This window comes from Lynx rufus, unplaced genomic scaffold, assembly GCF_022079265.1.
Source record: "Lynx rufus isolate CCGP_SWC_20201006 ecotype Redwood Valley unplaced genomic scaffold, mLynRuf1.p SCAF_16, whole genome shotgun sequence".
Taxonomy (NCBI): domain Eukaryota; kingdom Metazoa; phylum Chordata; class Mammalia; order Carnivora; family Felidae; genus Lynx; species Lynx rufus.
This window is the reverse complement of record NW_025814830.1, coordinates 57769326-57791017: the sequence shown is the minus strand read 5'-3', so window position 1 is coordinate 57791017 and position 21692 is coordinate 57769326. Positions and strand designations below refer to the sequence as shown.

Sequence of the window (21692 nt, the reverse complement as noted above, 5' to 3'; positions counted from 1 at the left end):
GGAATTCTCACTCCACGTGAGAAGCCTGAATCCTATCAGAAAAACCCGCATTGAAGGATAGTCTTCAAAATTACTAACTCGTGCTTTTTTTTTTTTTTTAAGTTTATTTATTTTGAGAGAGACTGAGACAGCGCAAGTGGGGGAGGGGCAGAGAGAGACAGAGAGAGAGAATCCCAAGCAGGCTCCATACTCAACACAGGGCTCGAACCCACAAAACTGTGAGATTATGACCTGAGCGGAAACTGAGGGTCAGACACTTAACCGGCTTAGCCACCCAGGCGCCCCAGTTACCTTGTGCTTCTTAAAGGGGTCCATCACGCACCTTTCCAGATTAGAGAAGACTAAACAGACACAGCAGCTGAATGGCAAAATCTAAATAAGTTTTGTTGTAGGTTCTGTGATGTGTCCATGTTAATTTCCCAGTGATAAGTGCACTGTGGCCTTGTAACGTCCTTGTTTGGCAGGAAGACGCATGTATTTAGAGGCAAAGAAGCATCATCTCTGAAACTCCCTGCCAAATGGTTCAGAAAAAGAAATGTGCACGTACACAGAAAGAATACAGCAAATGAGGTAAATGTTAATATTTAGGGACTCCAGGGGTGCCTGGGTGGCTCAGTCGGTTGAGTGTCCTACTTCAGCTCAGGTCATGATCTCGCGGTTCATGGGTTGAAGCCACGCATCTGGCTCTGTGCTGACAGCTTGGAGCCTGGAGCCTGCTTCAAATTCTGTCTCCTCTCTCTTTGCCCCTCCTCTGCTGGTGCTCTGTCTCTCTCTCTTAAAAATAAATAAATGCTAAAAAAAAAAATATTTAGGGAATCCAGGAGATAGGTAAATGGGAATGTTTTTGCAATGGTTCTGTATATCTAAGTTTGCCGATATATAAATGATAAAAGAGGGGCTCCTGGGTGGCTCAGTCAGTTGGGCATCCGACTTTGGCTGAGTTCATGATCTCACGGTTTGTGAGTTCGAGCCCCATGTCAGGCTCTGTGCTGACAGCTCAGAGCCTGGAACCTGCTTCAGATTCTGTATCTCCTCTCTCTACCCCTCCCCTGCTAATGTTCTCTCTCTCTCTCTCAAAACTGAATAAACATTAAAAAAAATTTAATGGTAAAAAGAAAATACCATTTCATCACCTAAAAGAGAGGGAAAACATACTCATCTTACATCAAGTATCCAAAGTATAGCTTTAGTTACTTGTAGTTGGAGGTGTGTGCTCAAATATGCCAAGACCAGGCCCACAAACAGCCCTCCCACACCATTCCTCCCTCCCTTCCGCTTGCGCCCATAGAGCTCTCTGGTTTCTTTAGGGTTAGGGTTACAGTCTTATCAGAAGATTCCTTATATTCGCTGGGTCATGGCCCCTTTGAGATCCTGGTCAAAACTGTAGATCATCTCTCTGAAAAGAATGTACATATACAGAGGCTTGAATGTAATTTGGGAGAGGGGCAGTTAGGGTTCTCCTGAAGCCCAGGGCAATGGGAATGGTCCTGAGTTGCAGTGAGGGCCCTTCTGTGGGTCTAGCTTGTGAAAGAGATTGCCAGGAGCTGGACATGTGACTTGCATGATCAGCCGGTTTCCCGCTGATTCCACTGGGTTATGAGATAATCCCTCAACCATGAGGACTCCAGAAGACACAGTTTCTACTTACCGAACATTCTCTGCACGCCAGGCTCAGTGCTCGATGCTTCCTAGAGCCTGAACAACCCCAAGTTATGTGTTTTCATCTTTCATAGACACGGAGCTGAGGGGACTCCATACACTCAGCCCTCTGACACTCATCACAAACTCCCCAAACCAAATCACCTTTGGCCCCACTGGATGGGGAAGGCTGCAGTTGGTCTGCATGTCAATAAATCCTGTCTTGTCCCCAATTCACCACACACACAAGAGTCTAGAGAACACAGATTTAATGAGACAGCGGCTATGGCGTCAGTACAACCAGGTGTCCCTTGCTGCTTTTCTGTGAAGCGCTGGCCGTGCAAACTGGCTCTTTGGTGGGTTCTGGCTACAGTGCTTGGATTCCAAGACCCACACGTGATCTTGTTTAAAGACTCGGTCATCCAGAAGGGGAAGATGGCGATATTGGGGGAGGAGGGAATGGGGGTTGTTAAAAAGAAAAGGGGGCCAACTCCTCGTCCAGCAGATGGCAACTTATTAACGCTTTCTATGGACGTGGTGACTGTAACTACAATGATGTGACGTCCATTACGCGGTAAAGCCGGGAATGGCCAGTATCCTTCTGACAGAAATGGAAAGCAGTGGTGGAAAATGTGTGGATCTGGGGGTGCAGGAAAAGGGCATCTGGACCTTAAGCCCCTCTTCAGCCCTCGAGAGGAAGGGGAAGCAGGGCAGGGACCTGTTGACCCAACCTCACCAATGTTTGCTTCTCACTGTTACCCCAAGGCGGATCAGAACACTCAGCGAGAGGATTGCTTAAAGCCACCAACGGAGGCTTTTCTGATGGCGCAGAAGAGCCAGGAGGAGGGGACACGGTCTTTAGCCACCCCTCTGGTCCTCCAGCAGGCTAAGCCGACTTTTCTGCTGGCTGAAGCATCTCCTCTTGGGTTTCCTAGCCAAAGGTGATGGATACCCAAGTGGCCATGTTCCCTGCCCACCCCACCCCCACCACATATGTATGTCAACCATGTGCATCAACAGCTGACCACAGTCTGGGCAAGAGGGCACAAAAGGCTGGAGAGCCACATCCTGAAATGTCCCCTTCCCACAGGACTCCCCCCTCAATGGCAAGGTCTCTAAAGCACAAAACGTCCCTGCAAACACCGAGGTTGACTGTGGCTCCCCCAGCGAAGAACCTGTGGGTTCTCACCTTCTGCCTGAGGGTCCCATTTGTCAGCTGGTGTACAGGACCTTCCACATCCTGTGCTCCAGGCTTCCCGCATGGGCTCTAAGATTCCTGCCCAAAGCTCCCTTGAGCAAATACTCCCAGCACCTCCAGGCCCCAAGCAAAAGACCACTGGCTGGTGGTCTCTGGGCCATCCGGAGCCCTCCGCAGGCACTGTGGCAGCAGCATGGAGCTCCTCAGGCAGAGAGTTCCCAGAAGAGCCACACAGGCCTACTGCTGCCAACCCCGTTGCCTAACCTAGAATTCCCGCAGGGGCATAGTCCCTGCTCCAAACCGGGAAGCAGGACAGCCTCTTCCAACTGGACCCCCAGCCACCCAGCCTGGAGCACCAGGGTAGGCTGGGCTGAGCAGCGGCGGGGGGAGTAGGAGGAAGAGACCACGGCCCCCTTCCCTCCACGTTGTACAGAACAGGTAACCCCTGGGCTGGTCCTGTCAGAGGAGAACCTAGAGACAGAACCTCAAGAGGCAGGGGCAGAGCCCTCAGGAGACAGTTGTGGACGACCCCAGCCAGAGACAACTAGAAGTCTCCAAACAGACAAGGGGCTGGGGGATGGGAGCCTCCAGGTAGATCCAAATCATCCACTGCAGATTTTCCTCAGGCCAAGTCTGGGTGTATGTAGCCAGCATCCCCAGGGTTTGTTGGCTACTCCCACAAAGTCCTCTCTGGGTTTTCAGGGTGGCCAAAGCCCAGCAGCCTCGGCCCCAAGGCTCTTTGCCACCGGGGAGGTGAGACGCCCTTTGCCCACTCCCCTGCTTACGGAGCCCTGAAGCCTTCACAGCAGCACACCCAGCAAAGAGCCAGGCTGCACCACATCCCAGCAAATGCCTGGGAGACAGATGACGGGCCTCATGGTGCTGCTTACACCCCTCCGGCCCAGCACAAGGGACACGTCCAGGGGCTGCACCCTTGGGGTCTCCAGAACACAAAAAACACCTTGACTTTGGCAATGACCAGCAGGTTGGATGCCAGAAAGGCTTTGGGGGGGGGGGGGTGCCTGCTGCTCTAGGCGTCCACATCTGGACCAGGCTCCTGGAAGAGTGACTGCTTCCGCAAGGTGAGCCGGGCACACTTGGGGCACGTGGTAGAGTTGTCATAGTAGCAGTCCCTGGGGGCAGGGGGGGGGGACAGGGGGTCAGCCCTAGGAAAGGTCCGGGCTCCCTGCATGTGAAGTTCTACCGCCGAGCCTTCACAGGCTTCCTAAGTCAGGCTCTAACATCCCCCTTCTCCCAAAGGGCAGAAGCCAGGTAGGCACCCAGATGTGTCTACCGGGCCTGCGATCCGGCTCTCAGCGCAGGCCTTCCCACAGGGTCCACACCTGACCGCTGGCTACCATCCGCTGGGCGCTCTCACCGCTCGGCTTCCCTACCTGTGCTTGCCACCACTGTGCCGAGCCTCCGCCCAGGGCACTGGGGGGCACAGGGTCCCGGGGACTATTAAGATTTGGTGGTGACACAGCAATGCTTGACATCTGTCACACGGCACACACACTGCTAGCTCAAGGGAATCCACGCCTGCAGCATGTGTTTTTGCTACGGTGACGGCAATCCCAGTTCCACGGTGTCACTGGACGCTAGGACAAACAGCAAGTGCCAGGCAAAAACCCATGGCACAGAAATGGGGGACAGAAATGGGGGGTGGCCATCTGAGTCCAGTGTGAGAAGTCACGCAGGGCCCAGCAGGCATCACCTAGTATTAGTGACTGCGCTTTTTAGAGAATTAAATTATTTTTCTTCCAACATATGTGTGTTCTTTTTCCAAACAACCCACTAAGTCTTTTTGTCACAAATGCTTAAGTTGTTTGGATCTAAGTACTTAATAAAAATGTTGGTATTTCTTTCGGCCTAGGGATGTTTGAAAAAAAATCACCAGGACACTGAGGGTGCCAGGAACCAGGAAGTCTAGGAAGCTCTGGCCTCTGCTACGTCTCAGGTCTGGTGGAAAATGGGAGCAGGTCAGACACCGTGTGCACACCTGGGGTCCGGGCTGCAGCACCCTCCCCAGCCCCACAGGTGCTTGTTCCCAGGGGAACTTTGAATTTAGTTCACATCAGGGTCTAACCCTGTATCTAGGATCAAAGCCAAGGGCTTTGAAAATCAGGCAGCAAAGACCTGAGCCTAAATGCCCCCCACTGTGGCAGGTGGCCCCCTCACCTGGCCTCAGGGTGGGTCGGAGCCACACTAACCTGTGGAAGACAGCAGAGCACTCGGTGCACACGGACGTGTGGCTGTCGAAGGGGAACAGCACATCACCCTCTCTGCAGAGCTCGCATACGAAGCCCTTGGCCTGACACCGCTGGGGGGCAACAGTGGAGAGTGGGGGGCAGGTCAGCGCATGCTCCGAAGGGCACACTGGGCCAAGCTGTTTTCCCATCCTCCCTGCCCTTGAGACTGGGAGCAGAGGGCGATGCCCCCTGGTCCGGGCTAGGGGGCCCACCTCACAGTCCAGCTTGATGTGCTTGGCAAAGAGTGTGTGGGTCTCCGTGAGCGAGCAGCTGAGGCGGCCCGTGTGCGCATCCAGCAGGTCCTGGACAGAGTACATCTCATCGTTCTCCACAAAATGCTGCCGGTCCTGGAGCTGTGGGTCCCAGCAACCGTGACCCCAATACCAGGTGAGGGCCCCTTCCACTGCCCACCCCGACACTCCCGACATCTGGGCCCTAGGGGTGCTCATGGAAGCAACAGGCTGCAGAGGGTGTCTGGGCCCCAGAGAGCACCCCCTGCACCATCCACACCGGTCACCTTGCTGCTTCCAACACAGCGGGCACACCCCGCCTCTGCCCAGCATGCCATACCTCCTCCCGGCCCTGGCCCTGTTTACCACCAACATTCTGCACCTCCTTTCCTTGCCGTATCTCATCCACAGACCTCAACCCCCGCCCCGACGTTCTGCTTATTTTTCTTCCCCACCCGAAGGGTGCTCCCTGAAGTGAGAGCAAGGATCCCTACCTGTTTTGTTCCCTGCTCCCTAGGATCTAGAACAGTGAATACCCCCGAATATTTGTTGAACAAATAAGTGAGCCTGGAAAAGTGTGTTCGTGGTCAGTCTTGCCTGGGCAGGCCTGTGCCTGCTCCACGCCTGTGCCTGGTCCGCTGCGTGGAGATTCAGGTCAATACCTGCTTCTCCCAGTGTCTCTCGCACGGACGTAATCAGAGAACGCTTTTGTGGGCAGAATGCCTGTTTGCTTACTGAAGACCTCACGTCCCCTGGGAGTCTGGGAGACCCTGTGCCAAATGCACAGCACACATAAGCTATCGACTCGTCTGAAAAAGTCTTGGGCACAGCGTGTCCTCATTGCCCTGGCTCTCTGTTTCCCATGTGCCCTCCTCCTCCCCGACCCCGGACCCCCAGCTCCCGCTCCAGTGGCCTGACCTGCAGGAGCAGACGCGCCTCCATGGCCTCCTTGCAAGTGATGAAGTATGGCTTCATGAGCAGGATGTCCTGGCGCAGCTTCTAAGGACGAGAGGGGCCGGTGGGCATTCTCGGCCAGGGCGGAGCTGCACCCTGGCACATCTGGGTGGCCGAGGGGGCTGGCACTCCAGGTCAAGAGGGGACAGGATACATCCCCTAGGTCACATCCCCCGGGATGCCCCCAGATCTGAGAGCTGCAGCCGAGCTCAAGTTCAAATCACAGCGTCCAGGCCAACTGCACTCTGAGATGCATTCATCCTCAGACACGTTGCACAAAAAAGAGAAAGAATGCAATACATCTCAATAATGTAGTACGTTAATTATGTTGCAATAATCTTTTGGATACATTGGATCAAATAAAATATATTGTTAAATTTAATTTCACCTGCGTTTTACTTTTAAGGCGGCTACTAGAAAATTTCAAATTGCCTCTGGGCCTACTGTCATTGTGACCGGACACTGCTCTAGTGTCTTTAACCCTAAAGATAGCCAAGGGGCCTCACTAGCCCTCAGCAGGTGGCATCTCTCCTCCCAGGACACGGGGGGGGGGGGGGGGGGGGGGAGGAGGAGGAGGAGGTGGGGAGAACAACGTCCACCCTGCCCCCTCCAACCTCACCCTGATCTCCACCAGCTCCTCCACGTAGTTGAAGAGCAGAGGGTTGATCTCGCGGAGCCTGAGGACCGGACGAGACACCATCAGTGCCAGGTAGCGCATGCTGCAGCGGGACACCTGGGGGACATGATGGAGTGGCACCTCCAGCATTACACATACTACCCCCCCACGCCCCCGCCCCCAGGACCAAGATCCGCTCCCCCCACCCCCCAGGCCTGAGCACTGGCTCTCCGTCCTTGGGGCTACAGTTCCTCCCCACTCAGCCTGTATACGAGCCCCACCCCCACCCCCCTTCCTGCCCCTGCCTTGCGCGGCTCAAAGTCCCAGTTGTGCACAACTCGTGCAGGGATGATAGCCAGGTCATTCCAGTGGCAATGGCTGCAGTAGTACTGGCCGGTATAGTCACACTGCCGGGCCTCGCTGGGCACGCCCCCTGTGGAAGGAAGGGGCCACATACAGGGAAACAGCCACCCTCCAGACCTGACGCAACCTCTTCTGAGCCCCAAGACCTGAAGCAAATCAGGCACCCGGCTACCCTCAGCTTTGTCATCAGTAAAACGGGGCGATAACCCCCACCACGGGACTGCTGAGAGGACCCCATAAATTAACATCAGTAACTCTCTGGAAGAAGGCCTGACATGGCGCACGAGCGAGTGACTATCATGCCGTTTTTCCCGTCCAGGCGGGCTTCCTGTGACGCTGGGGCCGCCGGGGAGGCTGGAGCAGGGGAGGCTGGAGCAGGGCAGCCTTGCGAGCACTCCCACGTGACCCAGGCGGGAGCCCGGTCTGCTGAGCGGGAAGAGAAAAGGCACCAGTAGCAGCCCCTTCTCACTCCTCAAGGAGAGAGAGCAGGACACCATCCACAGGAGCCAAGCCGTCCTTAGCGTCTGACTGATCCAAGTTTCTCACAGCTGTTGGCCGGGTACCCTGCCCAGAGCAGCCTCCCTCACCCTGCGCCCTGCTCTCTCCGGGGGCACTCACGCAGAGAGATGGGCGCCCGGCACTCCGCGCAGCGGTAATCCTGGCTGTCCAGCCCTGTCTCGGGGCAGATGTTCAGCTCGTATTCCGCTTGGTGGCTGACTTTGGAGCGCACGCAGGGCTTGGAGATGAGGTTCAAGCACTTGCTATGACAGCGGTAATAACAGCCTGGGGTGGGGAGGACCAGCAACGTGCCTCTCAGACGGGGGAGGGAGGGGATCCTGCAGCCTGGACTGGCCTTCAGCTCTACTCCGATTCCCACATCGACCTGAGAGCTTCTCCAGGCCCCACCGCAGGCCCCAGAACTTGAAAGACCTTGTCAGGCCCCCTCCCAAGCCTTGCCCTGTGGGTGCGTGCGGGCCTTCGTCCTCAACTCCAGACCACCGGCCATTCCCACCTGGATGCCTGAAGGGCATCAGACTCGCTCAGTCTAAATGGAATTCTCATTCTTCCTTGACAAACCCACCTCCCACACACGGTTTTCCCGCCTCGCGTTTCAGTGACTCCAACCTTCCACCTACTGAGACTAAAATTTGTAAATCATCTCAACTCCACTCTTATGCCCGTTTCCAGCCCTTCAGGCAGTGCTGCACCTGGGTTCTTCTCCTCCAAAACAGCCCCACCCCGATCAGAGTGCCTTCATCCTCCCTGTCCATCTCTGCACTTCTCCTTCAGCTGGTGCTCAGCTCAGCAGCCAGAGTGATCTCGTTAAAACCTAAGCATGTCCAGCACCGACCTACGGCCCCCGGTGCACTTAGAGAAAGTACCTGGTCGCCTCTGAGCCCACCTCTACCAACCTCCTCTCCGATGCAATGGCCCAGCCACACTTTGCTCTGCTCCACACGGAAGACACTGGACACACACCAGCCAGTGTATCAAGCCAAGTCCCCCCCACCAGGGGCATCCTTCCCCACATATACTCTTGACTTGCTCCCTGACTTCCAAGTGTTGCTTGAATGTCACGTGATGCCTTTTTATTCCACCCTAAAGTCACACCCATCACACTCCCTGACCTACGCTATTCTCTTTCCTTACGTTTCTTCAACTGTCTAACACACCATATGCTCGTTCAGAACAGCACCGTCCATAGAGATGTTCAGCCATAATGGAAACGTTTTCTTTGCACTGACCAATATGGCAGCCCCCAGCCTCATGTGGCCATTAAGCACTTGTAACGTAGACAGCACTAGTAAGGAACTAAATCGTTACTTGCTTGAATCAGTTTGAGTTCACGTGTGGCTCGTGGCTACTATACTAGAAAGCCGAACGTGGATGTGAGCCGGATAAAGGCAGGAGTTTGAGTCTCTTGTCCCTTGTTTTATGCCCAGTATTCCTCAGGCTCAGCAAATACTGAGCACACTGCAGAGAACTCACTGGAACACAGCCCAGATATGGCAGCAGGGCTGAAGGTCTCTGCCTTGCCCTGGGGACCAGGACTACCCACCCAGAAGGAGCAGGTCTGGGGCTCAGCCCACCTGTACAGGTGTACCAGGTCTGAATGAGCCCCCAGATAATGGTGTTGCACTTGTCACAGGTTTGCTTGACACTCTTGCTCTTCTCCTTGTAGAAACGGTGCTCGAGGAGGACTCGGATGTTGGGCTCGTCCTCGTTGGGGTCCTAGAGAGACCAGACAGGTGAGCCTGCTGTAACTCCTTTCCCTTCCCATGAGCCCCTGGGGCTAGTTCCTCCAGGTACCGTTTACAGCACATATTGTGAGCTCCCCCAACGTCACAACGTCCCTTTTCCCTTTAGCGAAAGAAATCGCCAGTGATGAGTCAGGCCTGAACCACCCAGAGCACAGACTGATTTTCCCAACATCTCCTGCACCTAGGTGCTGTCCTGGGACCATGTTAGGGCCAAGGGTGTGTGAGCAGGAGTGACATGGCCTTCTCCCCCCTCCCACGTTTTCTCTGCTAAGTACAGACCCAAAGTGCCATGAGGCCATCTTGGATTCTCACAAGGACTGGAGGGCCTGGGATCCCCAACACCACTAGCTGCCGTATGGGCTCTAGGCCACCTATAGGGTTTCTACATAAGTAAAAGTATACATCTGACTCCTTTAAACCACTGGATTTGGGGGCATCTTTGTTACCATACCCTTACCTATATCCTAGTGAATATTCTAGTTTCTAAGTTCCCAGGGATTCATGAGCCAGTCAGGGACCCAATGGCAGCCAAGCTAAAGAGTGCACACACTCAAGGACTTCAAGGACAGCTATGGGTTTTGGCCTCCAGAATCCATTACCCTTACCACTGTCCCCTTTGCAAAATCCTCAGGAACCACCCCCCCACACACACCCACCAACTCTAGGTAATGAGGTTCGAGGCAGGCCTTACCTCACTTACTTGCTCCAGTAGGTGGCATGTGACCAGGACTGGCCAATCAAGATCAGACTAATAATAGAGAAATCGCCTCCACAAGGGGCAAGGGCCCACCCTTTCAGCCCCTCAGCATCTGGAAGGGGAGATTCCTACATTCCCCCCTCAGCCTCCATGGTAGGTAGGTCAGCACACACCTTCAGCTCCTGGAGTTTCAGCCGGAGGTGGATGAGCCGAACTACGGCATCCTTCTGCTTCTCCGAGTGCTCGGGCAGCTCCAGAATCACCTGCTTGCACTCCTCGATGGCCTGCCGCAGCTGCTGAATGTCAGAGGCCAGGAAGAGACCCTGCCCAGTGGGGGGGGGGGGGCAGGCATCAGGTTGCATCAAATGCCCACCGTGCACGCTCTCCACGTGAAGGTGAAGCCCAGAGCAGACCTCCCTGCTCCTCACTCGCCTAGATGGAGAAACTGGAGCCTGGCAAGAGGGGCCCAAGGACTTGCTCAAGGCCCAGGAAAGTGAACAGCACAGGTCAGAACCACCCCATGCAACCAGACCCCCAGCTGGACCTGTCTACTCACAGGCCCCTGAAAACCTGATTCAGGATGTTTTTCAAAACACAACTTCCTTCTTTCAGAAATTGAACTGCAGGGCGCCTGGGTGGCACAGTCAGTTAAGCGTCTGACCGGCTCAGGTCATGATCTCACGGTTCATGAGTTCGAGCCCCGCATCGGGCTCTGTGCTGACGGCTCGGAACCTGGAGCCTGCTTCGGATTCTGTGTCTCCCTCTCTCTCTGCCCCTCCCCTGCTTGCTTATTCTCTGCCCCCCCCAAATAAATAAGTAAACGCTATAAAAAAAGAATTTTAAAAATAAAAAATAATAAAATAGAGAAATCGAATCACTTTTGTCACTATGCTATTTTCCTTACTTCTACAGAGTTTCCTCTTGGATGAAAGCTGGGGAAACGACAATTGGCCTGTCATGAAGGAGAGGAAGTGGCCTCTAGCTTAATCACCAAGCCCAGAGACACACCCCTGGCCCCAGCACCTCACAAGGACCCAGGGCAAAGGCCCAGCAAAGCCCCTAGTCTCAGGACACTGCTGCCACCGTGGAAGGAGACCAGGCTGCAGACTGGGCTGGGGAGCTGAGGCAGGTCCCACACCAGGAAAGACAGCTGCCCTCAGGAGCCGCCCTTCGCCAGGAGACCAGGCAAAGAGAAGGTGACACCCCTACTCTTGGATCTCAGTGGGCGGCCCATAGGAGTGGCTCAAAATTTTTTTCATGAAATACATATCCGTACCAGTAAAACTTAAAGACCATATTCGAAATAAAACGTCAGTGAGAACTGGGGGCTTCTGGGTGAATCTTTTTTGACTTAAGTTACATTTGAAAATTTTTTTTTCTTAACGTTTATTTATTTATTTATTTATTTATTTGAGACAGAGACAGAGCATGAGCAGGGAAGGGGCAGAGAGAGAGGGAGACACAGAATCGGAAGCAGGCTCCAGGCTCTGAGCCATCAGCACAGAGCCCGATGCGGGGCTCGAACTCACAGACCGTGAGATCATGACCTGAGCCGAAGTCGGACGCTCAAAGGGACGCTCAACCAAGTGAGCCACCCAGGCGCCCCTGACTTAAGTTACATTTGAATGTTACTATGTTTCTCTCAAATAAGAGCTGAAGATACTGGGGCGCCTGGGTGGCTCCATCAGTTGAGCGGTTGAGCAACCAACCAGCTCTTGATTTCAGCTCAGGTCATGATCTCACAATTCATGGGACCGAGGCTGCATCAGGGTCTGTACTGACAGCGTGGAGCCTGCTTGGGATTCTCTCTCTCTGCGCTTCCCTGGCTCCGGCATGCACTCACTCTCTCTCTCTCAAAATATATAAACATTTTTTTTTTTTTTTTTAAGTTAAGGATACACAGGGGGCCTGGGTGGCTCAATCGATTAAGCATCCGACTTCGGCTCAGGTCGTGATCTCACAGCTGGTAAGTTTGAGCCCCGCGTCGGGCTCTGTGCTGACAGCTCGGATGGCGCCTGGAGCCTGCTTTACATTCTGTGTCTCCCTCTCTCTCTCTCCGTCCCTACCCCCTCCCCTTGCGCTCTGTCTCTCTCAAAATAAATAAACATTAAAAAACAATTTTTTTAAGTTGAGGATACCTTGCATAAAACTAAAACATTTTCAAACTTTATTTTTTTTTTGGTTTATTTACTTATTTTGAGAGAGAGAGAGTATGAAAGTGGGAGAGGGAAGAGAGAGAGAGAGAAAGAATCCCAAGCAGGCTCCACACTGTCAGCACAGAGCCCGATGCAGGGCTCAAACTCCTGAACCATGAGATCATGACCCAAGCAAAAATCAAGAGTCGGACACTTAAACCAGCTGAGCCACACAGACACTCTGATTTTCAAACTTTTTAAAAAGAAATCATTAGAGGGGCGCCTGGGTGGCGCAGTCGGTTAAGCGTCCGACTTCAGCCAGGTCACGATCTTGCGGTCTGTGAGTTCGAGCCCCGCGTCGGGCTCTGGGCTGATGGCTCAGAGCCTGGAGCCTGTTTCCGATTCTGTGTCTCCCTCTCTCTCTGCCCCTCGCCCGTTCATGCTCTGTCTCTCTCTGTCCCAAAAATAAATAAACATTGAAAAAAAATTAAAAAAAAAAAAAAAAAGAAATCATTAGAGCCCTTTAATTAAAACAAAACAAAACGAAAAGTTTCCACGGAACAAAATATCGAACGGAGGAGAATGGCCCTGCAGAGCTGAGTGGAGATGGGCAGGAGGACCCCTCCCCTCCCTCACCCTGCTGCACAGCTGCAGGATTCCCTAGGACCCCACAAGGAACCACATCTGCCTCAGAGGAACCTGGAGCACGGGGAGGGGGAAGGCCCAACACAGGAAGAGCAGCTCCAGGCCCCAAACCCCAGGTCAGCCCATCTCTGGTTCCCAAGCAGGTTTTCAGGGTGAGACTCAGCTGTCATGTGGTCTCAGGTCCAAGGCCCAGGAGCCCCAGCTCAGGTGGACTGGGCGGGGAGACAAGAAAATGGCCAGCTCCCCCTGCCTCAGGGGCTCGCCCAGGCCCAAACCTTACCACAGGGCGGGAGAAGTGGTCCTCAGAAAGGCCAAGATCCATCACTCGCTCAGTGCAGTGGAATTCTGGCTCTCCAGGGGGCAACTCAGGCAGGGCCTCTGGAGTGGATGCAGGGGTGGAGCACAGCAGAGAGAGAAGGAAAAATCAACCTGTGTTTCCACCAGGAGTAGGCTGGGGTGGGAAAGACCCTTGAGATGGCAGAAGCCCACAGGAGGTGCGGAGGGGAACCAGGCCCTGCCCTGCAGCTGCCCTGTTTGCATTTGCAAAGGCACCCATATCCTTTACAAATAAGAGAGAGCCTTTCCAGAAAATGAGGTGGGGAGACCCTGGGTGGCTCAGTCGGTTGAGGTTGAGCGTCAGACTGTTGTTTTCAGCTCAGGTCATGATCCCACGTCAGGCTCTGCACTAAGTGTGAAGCCTGCCTGTGGGATTCTCCCTCTCCCTCTGCCCCTCTCCCCTGCATGCACTCTCTCTCTCTCTCTCTCTCTCTAAAATAAAAAATAAACAGAAAAATAAAAAGAGGTGGAAAGACACACATAGTGCCAAGAAGAGGTGTACAAAACGGTATCAGAAAAACACCCCAATTTCTAAGGCATACTTTGCGTATGTGTATATGGGTTGAAGGCTGCTAGATGGTTGAACAACAGAATTCCTAATGGTAGGAGACCTCTGTGTGCGCACGCGCGAGCCCACACACACCCTGCATACCCCGAGGTGACTCAGTCTGCCGTTCGTAGAGCTCGCACCCTCCTGACCTCCCAAGCTGCTGGCTGGGCCTCTGTTCAGCGCGTTCCAACGTCTCCCTGATGAGACCTCAGCTCTGAGCTTACGCTCCAAGTGTTCCTTTAACGAGCATTTGCTATGTGCTGGGCCCTGGGGCACAGCAGTGACAAGACAGTCACAAATCCCTGCCCTCGGGAGTGTGTGTGTGTGAATATTTATTCTGGGGAGAGCACAAGTGGGCGAGGGGCAGACAGAGGGGGACACAGGATCCACAATGGGCTCTGCTGACAGCAGCGAGGCTGATACAGGCCTCGAACTCACAGAGATCATGACCTGAGCTGAAGTCGGACACTCAACCGACTGAGCCACAGAGGTGCCCCAGGACTGTGCGTTCTCATGGAGGGGCAGAGATAAGTAAACTAAAGAACAGGTGGGAAGTGGTTTGTGCTGTGGACAAAAGGGAAGTGGCCAGCACGAGCCCAGCTCCATGGGAAAGCCAGCGTGCTCCACAAGAGGAACTAGGAAGGGGGGGGCCCAATGTGAGGGGTCAGGTTGCCCACGCAGGCCTCCCCCCAGCACCCGCCTTCAGAAGCGAAGTCTGGGGCCTCCTCGCTGGCCCTCTGCTCATGCTGCCTTGGCCCCAGCTGCTTGTTGAAGGGGTTGAGATGGGCCTGCCGGAACCGGGCCAGCTTCTCATCATATTCCATAGCATCCCACCTGCAGAGGAAGAGGGGGGCAGAGACGACCGCCCGGCTCCCACACTCGTTGCTTTGCCGTCCCCTTCCCGAGTTCCTGGGGTCTCAGAGGGGATGCCTGGCCTCCTTCCCCTCCCCAGGAGGGGCCAGGTGGGGCACCCCCACACCACAGGTGCCGTCTGCTGCCCGGCCCCAAGCCAGCTCAGCCCCTTCACGCAGGCCCCAGCGGCAGCACCCCCTCAGTAACAGCAACCCACTCAGATCCCACAGGTGACACAAGCAGAGCTAGGACAGGGGGACGACCCACCCGAGGGCGCCTCGCCTCCCAGACGCCTCGTTCATCCCCAGTCCAGCTGGAAGAAAGGCCTGGCTGCCCCCGTGAGACACCACCTCCCAGGACCCGGTTCCTTACTTCCGGCCCCAACCAGCCGTGCATGCTCCCTTTCTGTCAGAGCAACCCAAAACCACAGCCCCTGAGCGGAGCCACCGGTGAAGACTGCCAGAGGTCACAGTGCTGTACCCTCTGGAGCCCAGAGCCCAGGCCTGCTCGGCCACCCGCAGCGTGGCCTTGGGCAGGACCCACCTTCCCAGGGCCCTCGGAGCTCCAGCTCTCTGCTGGCCACGTAGAGGAGACCCCGGCATCGCTCGGTAATCATCATGTCGGCAAGGGTGGCACCTCCCTGGCCTGGATTCCCACCGAGGCTCCATGTGGCCTGAGTCAGGGCATGGCCCCACACCCTGGGCTCCCAGGAAGGGGGAGGAAGTTCTTAGTTCACCACCTGGTGCTGCTTCCCCTCCCGAGGGCTCGGTCCAGAACACACAGGGCTGATGGCCTCCGACAGGGAGAAAGGGGCTTTGGTGAGGTCAGGGGTTTCCTTCCTAGGCGGGGCCACATTCCTTAGCCTCTCCCTGCCTCCAGGGTGACAGCAAGTCAGATGTTTTGCAAAACAGCTTTGTAGAAAGTGACAGGTATTAGTTGCTTTCTTCGTGCCATTTAGTCTGAAATAACTTGCAATTATCAAGGATAATCCTGTGACCCCTATCTGCACCCCCTGCAAAAGAAAGAGAACTGAGCCCAGACGGATGGCCTTGGTAAGTCACCCCCCACCCCTGCCCAGTGCTGGCCGCTGTCCTGCATCTGGGTCAGAAACGCCCACACTGTGAGACCTGTCCTGCCTGTTTGGTCTCTGGAGGGAGGATGTGGGTCAGGAGTTCTGGTCCGGCAGAAACCGGCACCCACTGACTGGCTGCCCCTGGGTCAAAACACGGGAAATTACAGGTGCCATGGGCTTAAGCCTCCTCTCTCTTGTTACCTGACAGCTTGGGGCGGCTCACACAGGGTGGTTGGGCCCCCATGCCTGGTGCCTCTCCAAATGGCAGGGGCCACAGTGTCCTATGAAGCAGGACTCCGGGGTGCAGGAAGGGCCATACTCCTTCACCTCTTCTCCCCAAGCAGTGACAAAGATTCTTTACTTGACCAGACTTGAGTCAGGCTCCCAAAATCTATCACAGGCCCACCTGTGCCCTTCCTGTAAAATCCAATTTCAACAAAACCCTGCTGTTTGAGTTTAGCAAGAGTCCCCCACTCTGATGCCTGGTCAGCCTCACATCTGGTGTCACCCCCAGGTGACATCTGATCTTCCGGCTTGCCCTCAGCAAAGATCCTGTCGGGTGGGTTTAGCCAGAATCCTCCCCTCGCCCCTGACGTCTCCCCCGCATTAAGTTTCCACGCAATGATTTTAAGCTGCTCCTTGGCTATAAACTCCCACTTGCCCATGTCGTATTCGGTGTCGAACTGGGTTCAAGACCAACGGCTCTTTTCCCCTACTGCAAGAGCCCTCAATAAAATCTGTGTTTACTATTTTTAACAACTATCCAGGTCTGTGTTTTCTTTGACTGTGGGGGAGCTAGATTTTTGGCTTAGCATCCCTACAGCTAGATGTGCTCATGTGACTATGTTAAGACCGATAGAATTTAAACAGAAAGATCTCAGGAGAATTGTTCTTAAAAGGAGGCACTGCCCCTCTTCAGCTCTAACTCTGGTCACCTGGGATGCAGAGGTAATGGGTGGAGCTAGAGTAGCCACCTTGGGTTGTGATGTAGAAACGCTGAGCTGCTTCACCCCCAGGCTTCATTCAAATCAGACAGACATAAACTTCAGTTTGGGAGAGGGATTTCTGTCTCTTACATCCAAAACAGACCCTGTCTGGCCGCCCTGAGCGCCTTGTGGTAATAAAACGAATTGGTGCTATTCGTAATCCCGGCTCTGCCAGCTCCCAGCTGACGTGCATGGTCTCCGGCAAATGCCTCAACCTTTCTTTGCTTTTGATTTCTCATGTTTCAAATAGGGATAATAATAGTACCCGCTGTATAGGATTATCACAAAGATTAAATACAGAGGTCTGAGTATCCTGGCCAGCACGCAGCATGCATCCAATAAATATCAGCTACAACTTATCATTATCATTGTTCCTAATGTTATTAAGAATCATACGGCCCTGATTTACATTCTGGGCCTCCCAGTGATGAGCTATACGATCTCATTTTCTTGCCCACAAATAAGGGAGAATACCTACCTACTGGGGTGGGTAGAAGGACCAAGTATGTAGTTAAATATGGCAGGAGAGCCCACAGCCTAGAGGTGCTCCTAACCAAACTGTCACTGTCATCACATGATGCCCAGCCCAACCCCCAGGAAACCTCCCAGCATTTTAAAATATGGCCAGAGCAGCTCAAAGGCAGGAACACCTGTGCTCTTCTGAGCACCTCTCCTCTGGGCTGGAAGCTCCCTTGGAAAAGCATCTTTCATTTGCCTGCTTAGGGGTAGTGCCGGCTCCAGGCTTGGCACAGAGGCCACGGATGGATGGATGGATGGATGGATGGATGGATGGATGGATGGATGGAGGGTCCCCTGATCCCTCAGCCTCAGTCTCTCTCCTGCCAGGTTGGAGAATCACGCCTCGCTCAGGGCTGCCGAGCACAGGCAGGTGATGTCCCAACATACTGGGCCACCGCAGCCACACAGCAGCTGACTCGGACCCACACACCGCGCCCCGCGGGTTCACCCCTCAGAGAGCCCTGCCCCCACATTCAGGCTTGGCCTCCCACGGAACAGGCAGGAGGGAGGAGACTGAGCGAAAGGAAGGAAAGCGAAAGGAAGCCACTAAGCCCACTATCCACCTCTGCCCTCCTCCGAGACGACCCTTCTCTGGCAGAAGTGAGGGGAGGACAACGCGAGTTCGCAATCAAGGGGACTTCAGGATAAAGCTCGGGGTTCGTGACTCCGCCAGCCTCGGTGTCCTGCCTGGGGCACAGCCACCAAAAAGGGTCTAGCGTCACCCCCGCCACAGCTGGAGGGGGGTTGTCTGCCACTGACGCCGGCGGAGTGGCCGCTGGCCGCCTCGGGAACAGGCACCTTCCCCAACTTGGCTCACAACAACAGGCCACACTTTGGGGACCCCCGCGAACCCGCGGCGGGCGCGCATCCATTTCACAGGCGAGGAAACTGAGGCTCGGCGCGGCCCAGCATTCGCGGACAGTGGCACAGTCCTGGGAGGTGGCGCGGGCCCCACGTCGAGGCCGGAAGCGGTGACACCGTCACCTGGGGGGCGGGGGGGGGCGGCATTCCCCCTCTCGGGTGATAAACGCGTCCGAGCCGCGGAGGACCGCAGCGCGGGTCGCCGACGCCCTCTGCGCCGGAGGGAGGCCCGGAGGGTGCGCGCCCCGACCCGTCGGGTGTGGATCCCGCCCCGGGTGGGGGCGGGGGTCCGGGGCCCGTCGCTCGTCCCCCGCGCCCTCGGGCAGGGGGCGCCGCGGCCGGCCGAGAGAGCCCCCGCGGGCCGAGCGCCCCTGCTCCCCGCACCCCCGGCACCCCCGCCCCTCAGCCGGCCCGCCCCGACTCCCCCCTCCGCCGCTCACCTGACCGCCGCCGCCCTCGCCACATTGGAACCCGCCCGCCGCCCTCGCCACAGTGCAGCCGCCGCCGCCCGCTGCTGCCGCCTGCGGCCCGGAGGCTCATGACAGGCGGCCGAGCCCGCAGCCTCCACGTCCGCCTCCGGGAAATGGGTGAGGCCTCGCCCGCCCTGTTCCAGACGGCGCGGCGCGGTGCTGCATTTTCTGTGTTCCCTGTAATCACAGAAGTCATGGTTTATCTTTTTAAATGTTTATTCGTTTTGAGAGAGAGACAGAGACAGACAGAGAGACAGAGACAGAGCAGGAGCCGGGCAGGGGCAGAGAGAGAGGGAGACGGAGACAGAGCACCAGCAGGGGAGGGGCAGAGAGAGAGAGGGAGACACAGAATCGGAATCAGGCTCCAGGTTCTGAGCTGTCAGCACAGAGCCGGATGCGGGGCTCGAACTCACCGACGGTGAGATCATGACCTGAGCCAAAGTCGGAGGCTCAACCAACTGCACCACCCAGGCGCCCCTCATATACGTTTTTTAAATGTTTATTTATTTTTCAGGGGGGGAGGGGGAGGGGGGAGGAGGAGGGAGAGAGGGAGACGCAGAATCGAAGCAGCTCCAGGCTCGGAGCTGTCAGCACAGAGCCCCACGCAGGGCTGGAACCCACAAACTGTGAGATGGTGACCTGAGCCCAAGTCAGGTGCTTAACCGACTGAGCCACCAGGGCTCCCCAGAAAAGTCATGGTTTAAATCGAAACCACAACACTTAAGGAAAAAATGGTGGTATTTAATTTCTTTAAAAAAAAAAAAACAAAAACAAAGCCCAGTGGTTGAAGGGAAAAGGGAAGTGGGAATCACTGTGTGAACAGCCGCTGCTGGAGGGCACCTGCACGACCCTGGGCTGTGTTCACCGCTGCTGAGGGAGGGGGAAGGGAAGCGCTGCGTTCTGTTCCGTCTTACAGAAGAGGAAACTGAGGCACAGTGAGGCCAGGGGGAGAATCGGTGGAGGATGGGTTAAGGGACGTTGGTGAAGCCTAGATCTGAAGTAGCTGGTATTATTACTGCTTTCTAGGTTTGCCGTGCCCTTGCTTCATTTCTCTCTATAATCCTCACCACTGTCGGATGTCCTCGGTCTCATATACTTAGTAGTAGTATTTAATGTGTGGTTGTTTGTTTTTTTGAGAGAGAGAGAGAGAGAGAGAATGAGCAGGAGAGGGGCAGAAAGAGAAGGGAGCAGAGAATCCAAAGCAGGCTCTGCACTGACAATGGAGAGCCCAATGCGGGGCTTGAACTCACAAACAGTGAGATCATGACCTGAGCCAAAACTGAGACTCAGATACCCAACCAACTGAGCCACCCAGGCACCCCTGCCTCACACCTTTTTGCTTACTGTCTGTCTCTACCATCACCCCTCCCCCCGCCAGAAACCAAGGGTTATGGACAAGCGTTCTGTTTACTTTCTTCAGGGCTGCTTGCCCAGAACAGTGGCTGGACACAGGAGGTGCTTCCTTACATGGGCTGAGGAAGGAATAAGTCCGCGAGTGAGGTCAGCCTTGAGTGAGAGAGGCTTCCACAAAGGTGTGTTAGCACCAGCTGTTGAACTGAATCAGTGTCTGGTAAACCAGGCCTTGGCTGAGGTACTGCGACACAGCAGAGAAAAGACAGACAAGGTCCTAGCACTCAAGGAGCCAGACAGACAATATGCAAAGATACAAATTAATAAGAGATAGGATAAGCACCAAAAAGGAAATAAACAGGGTGACCAGACGGTGGAAAGGGCCAGGGGAGGAGGACAGTAGGCTCCGGGTAAGACCCAAAGGGTAGGATGGTGAGAACCACTGAAGGACTGGGGAAAAGCACAGTGCAAAACACTCGAGGAACCGAAAGATCCAGTGTGCCCGTGGACAAGAAAGCAGGTCAGTGTGGCCAGAGATTGGTAAAATGGGAAGCCTGGTGAAAGGTGAAGTGAGAAGCAAAGCTGTAGCATTTGTACCCACATCGGCTTTGATTTGTGCGAAGACAGGAGCCACTGGAGGGTTCTTTTTTCTTAACAGCTTTATTCAAGTATAAATCGAGGTCTTGTAGATAAATACCCAGAAGTGGGATTTCTGGGTCATGTGGTAGCTCTCCTTGTAACTGCTGGCATAAGCTCCACACGGCTCTCCCTCGTGGTTGCACCATTTTGCATCCCCATGAACAGTGTGCAAAAGTTCCATTGTCTCCACATCCTTACCAACACTTGTCGTCTTTTATTTTTCTGGTAATAGCCATCCTAACAGGTACGAAATGATATCTCACTGTGGTTTTGATTTGCATTTCCCCGATGATTAGTAACACTGAGCATCTTTTTTTTAAGTTTATTTATTTATTTATTTATTTAGTAATCTCTACACCCAACGTGGGGCTCAAACTCATGACCTTGAAATCAAGAGCCACATGGTCCTCCAACTGAGCCAGCCAAACGCCCCAACATTGAGTATCTTTTTCTATACATCTTGGCCATTTGTATATCTCCTTTGGAGAAATGTCTATTCATGTCTATCTTGTCTATCTATTCATGTATCTATCTTGTAATCAGGTTGTTTTTTTACTATTGAATTGTTGGAATTCCTTATACATTTTGGAAACAAACCAGTTATGGATATACAGTTTGCAAATATTTTCTTCAATCCCACAGGCTGACTTTCTACTTCGTTATTTCCTTTGTTGTGCAGAAGCTTTTTAGTTTGATGAAAACCTGTCTCTTTTTACTTTCATTGCCTGTGCTTTGGGAGTTACATCCATGAAATCACTGTCAAGGCCAATGTCATGAAGCTTCTCCCCTATGTTTTCCTCTAGGAGTTTTATAGTTTCAGGTCTTATATTAAGTGTTTAATTCATTTTGTGTTGAGTTTTTGTGTGTATGGTGTAAGATAAGTGTCTAATTTTTAAAAATTTTTTAATGTTTATTTTTGAGAGAGAGACAGAGTGAGAGCAGGGGACGGGCAGAGAAAGAGGGAGACACGGACTCTGAAGCAGGCTCCAGGCTCCGAGCTGTCAGCACAGAGCCCCATGCAGGGCTCGAACTTACAAGCCTTCGAGCTGTGAGATCATGACCCAAGCCAAA

The 21692-nt window shown here is 54.3% G+C and overlaps 1 protein-coding gene across 8 annotated transcripts; it reads right to left on the bottom strand.

The window, feature by feature from the left end:
• Nucleotides 1–1890: 1890 nt before the first annotated feature.
• On the bottom strand, nt 1891–18651 carry DEF8 (differentially expressed in FDCP 8 homolog). Of its 8 annotated transcripts, none has more exons than XM_047078997.1 (12): nt 15268–18350; nt 14573–14706; nt 13267–13364; nt 10380–10529; nt 9339–9480; nt 7867–8031; nt 7191–7318; nt 6889–7002; nt 6234–6314; nt 5298–5387; nt 5047–5156; nt 1891–3969 (listed from the first exon to the last, which is right to left on the bottom strand). In XM_047078997.1, the coding sequence occupies exons 1-12, from the start codon at nt 15390–15392 to the stop codon at nt 3867–3869; spliced, it is 1440 nt and encodes a 479-aa protein (XP_046934953.1). In that variant the 5' UTR covers nt 15393–18350; the 3' UTR covers nt 1891–3866. The 8 variants fall into 8 exon arrangements, 7 of the variants coding, with proteins under 7 accessions (XP_046934953.1, XP_046934951.1, XP_046934954.1 ...); XM_047078995.1 differs by having other exon boundaries at nt 5298–5438; nt 15268–18347; XM_047078998.1 differs by having other exon boundaries at nt 3876–4795; nt 5298–5438; nt 15268–18351.
• Nucleotides 18652–21692: the final 3041 nt, after the last annotated feature.

Coding starts and splice junctions, on each gene's coding strand:
- DEF8 (XM_047078994.1), bottom strand. CDS start 15,392: ATGGAGCCTCGGTGGGAATCCAGGCCAGGGAGGTGCCACCCTTGCCGA. Junction 13,365..14,572: donor CCCAGACTTCGCTTCTGAAG/GCGGGTGCTGGG, acceptor CATCCACTCCAG/AGGCCCTGCCTGAGTTGCCC. Junction 7,003..7,190: donor GGGACTTTGAGCCGCGCAAG/GCAGGGGCAGGA, acceptor CATGTCCCCCAG/GTGTCCCGCTGCAGCATGCG.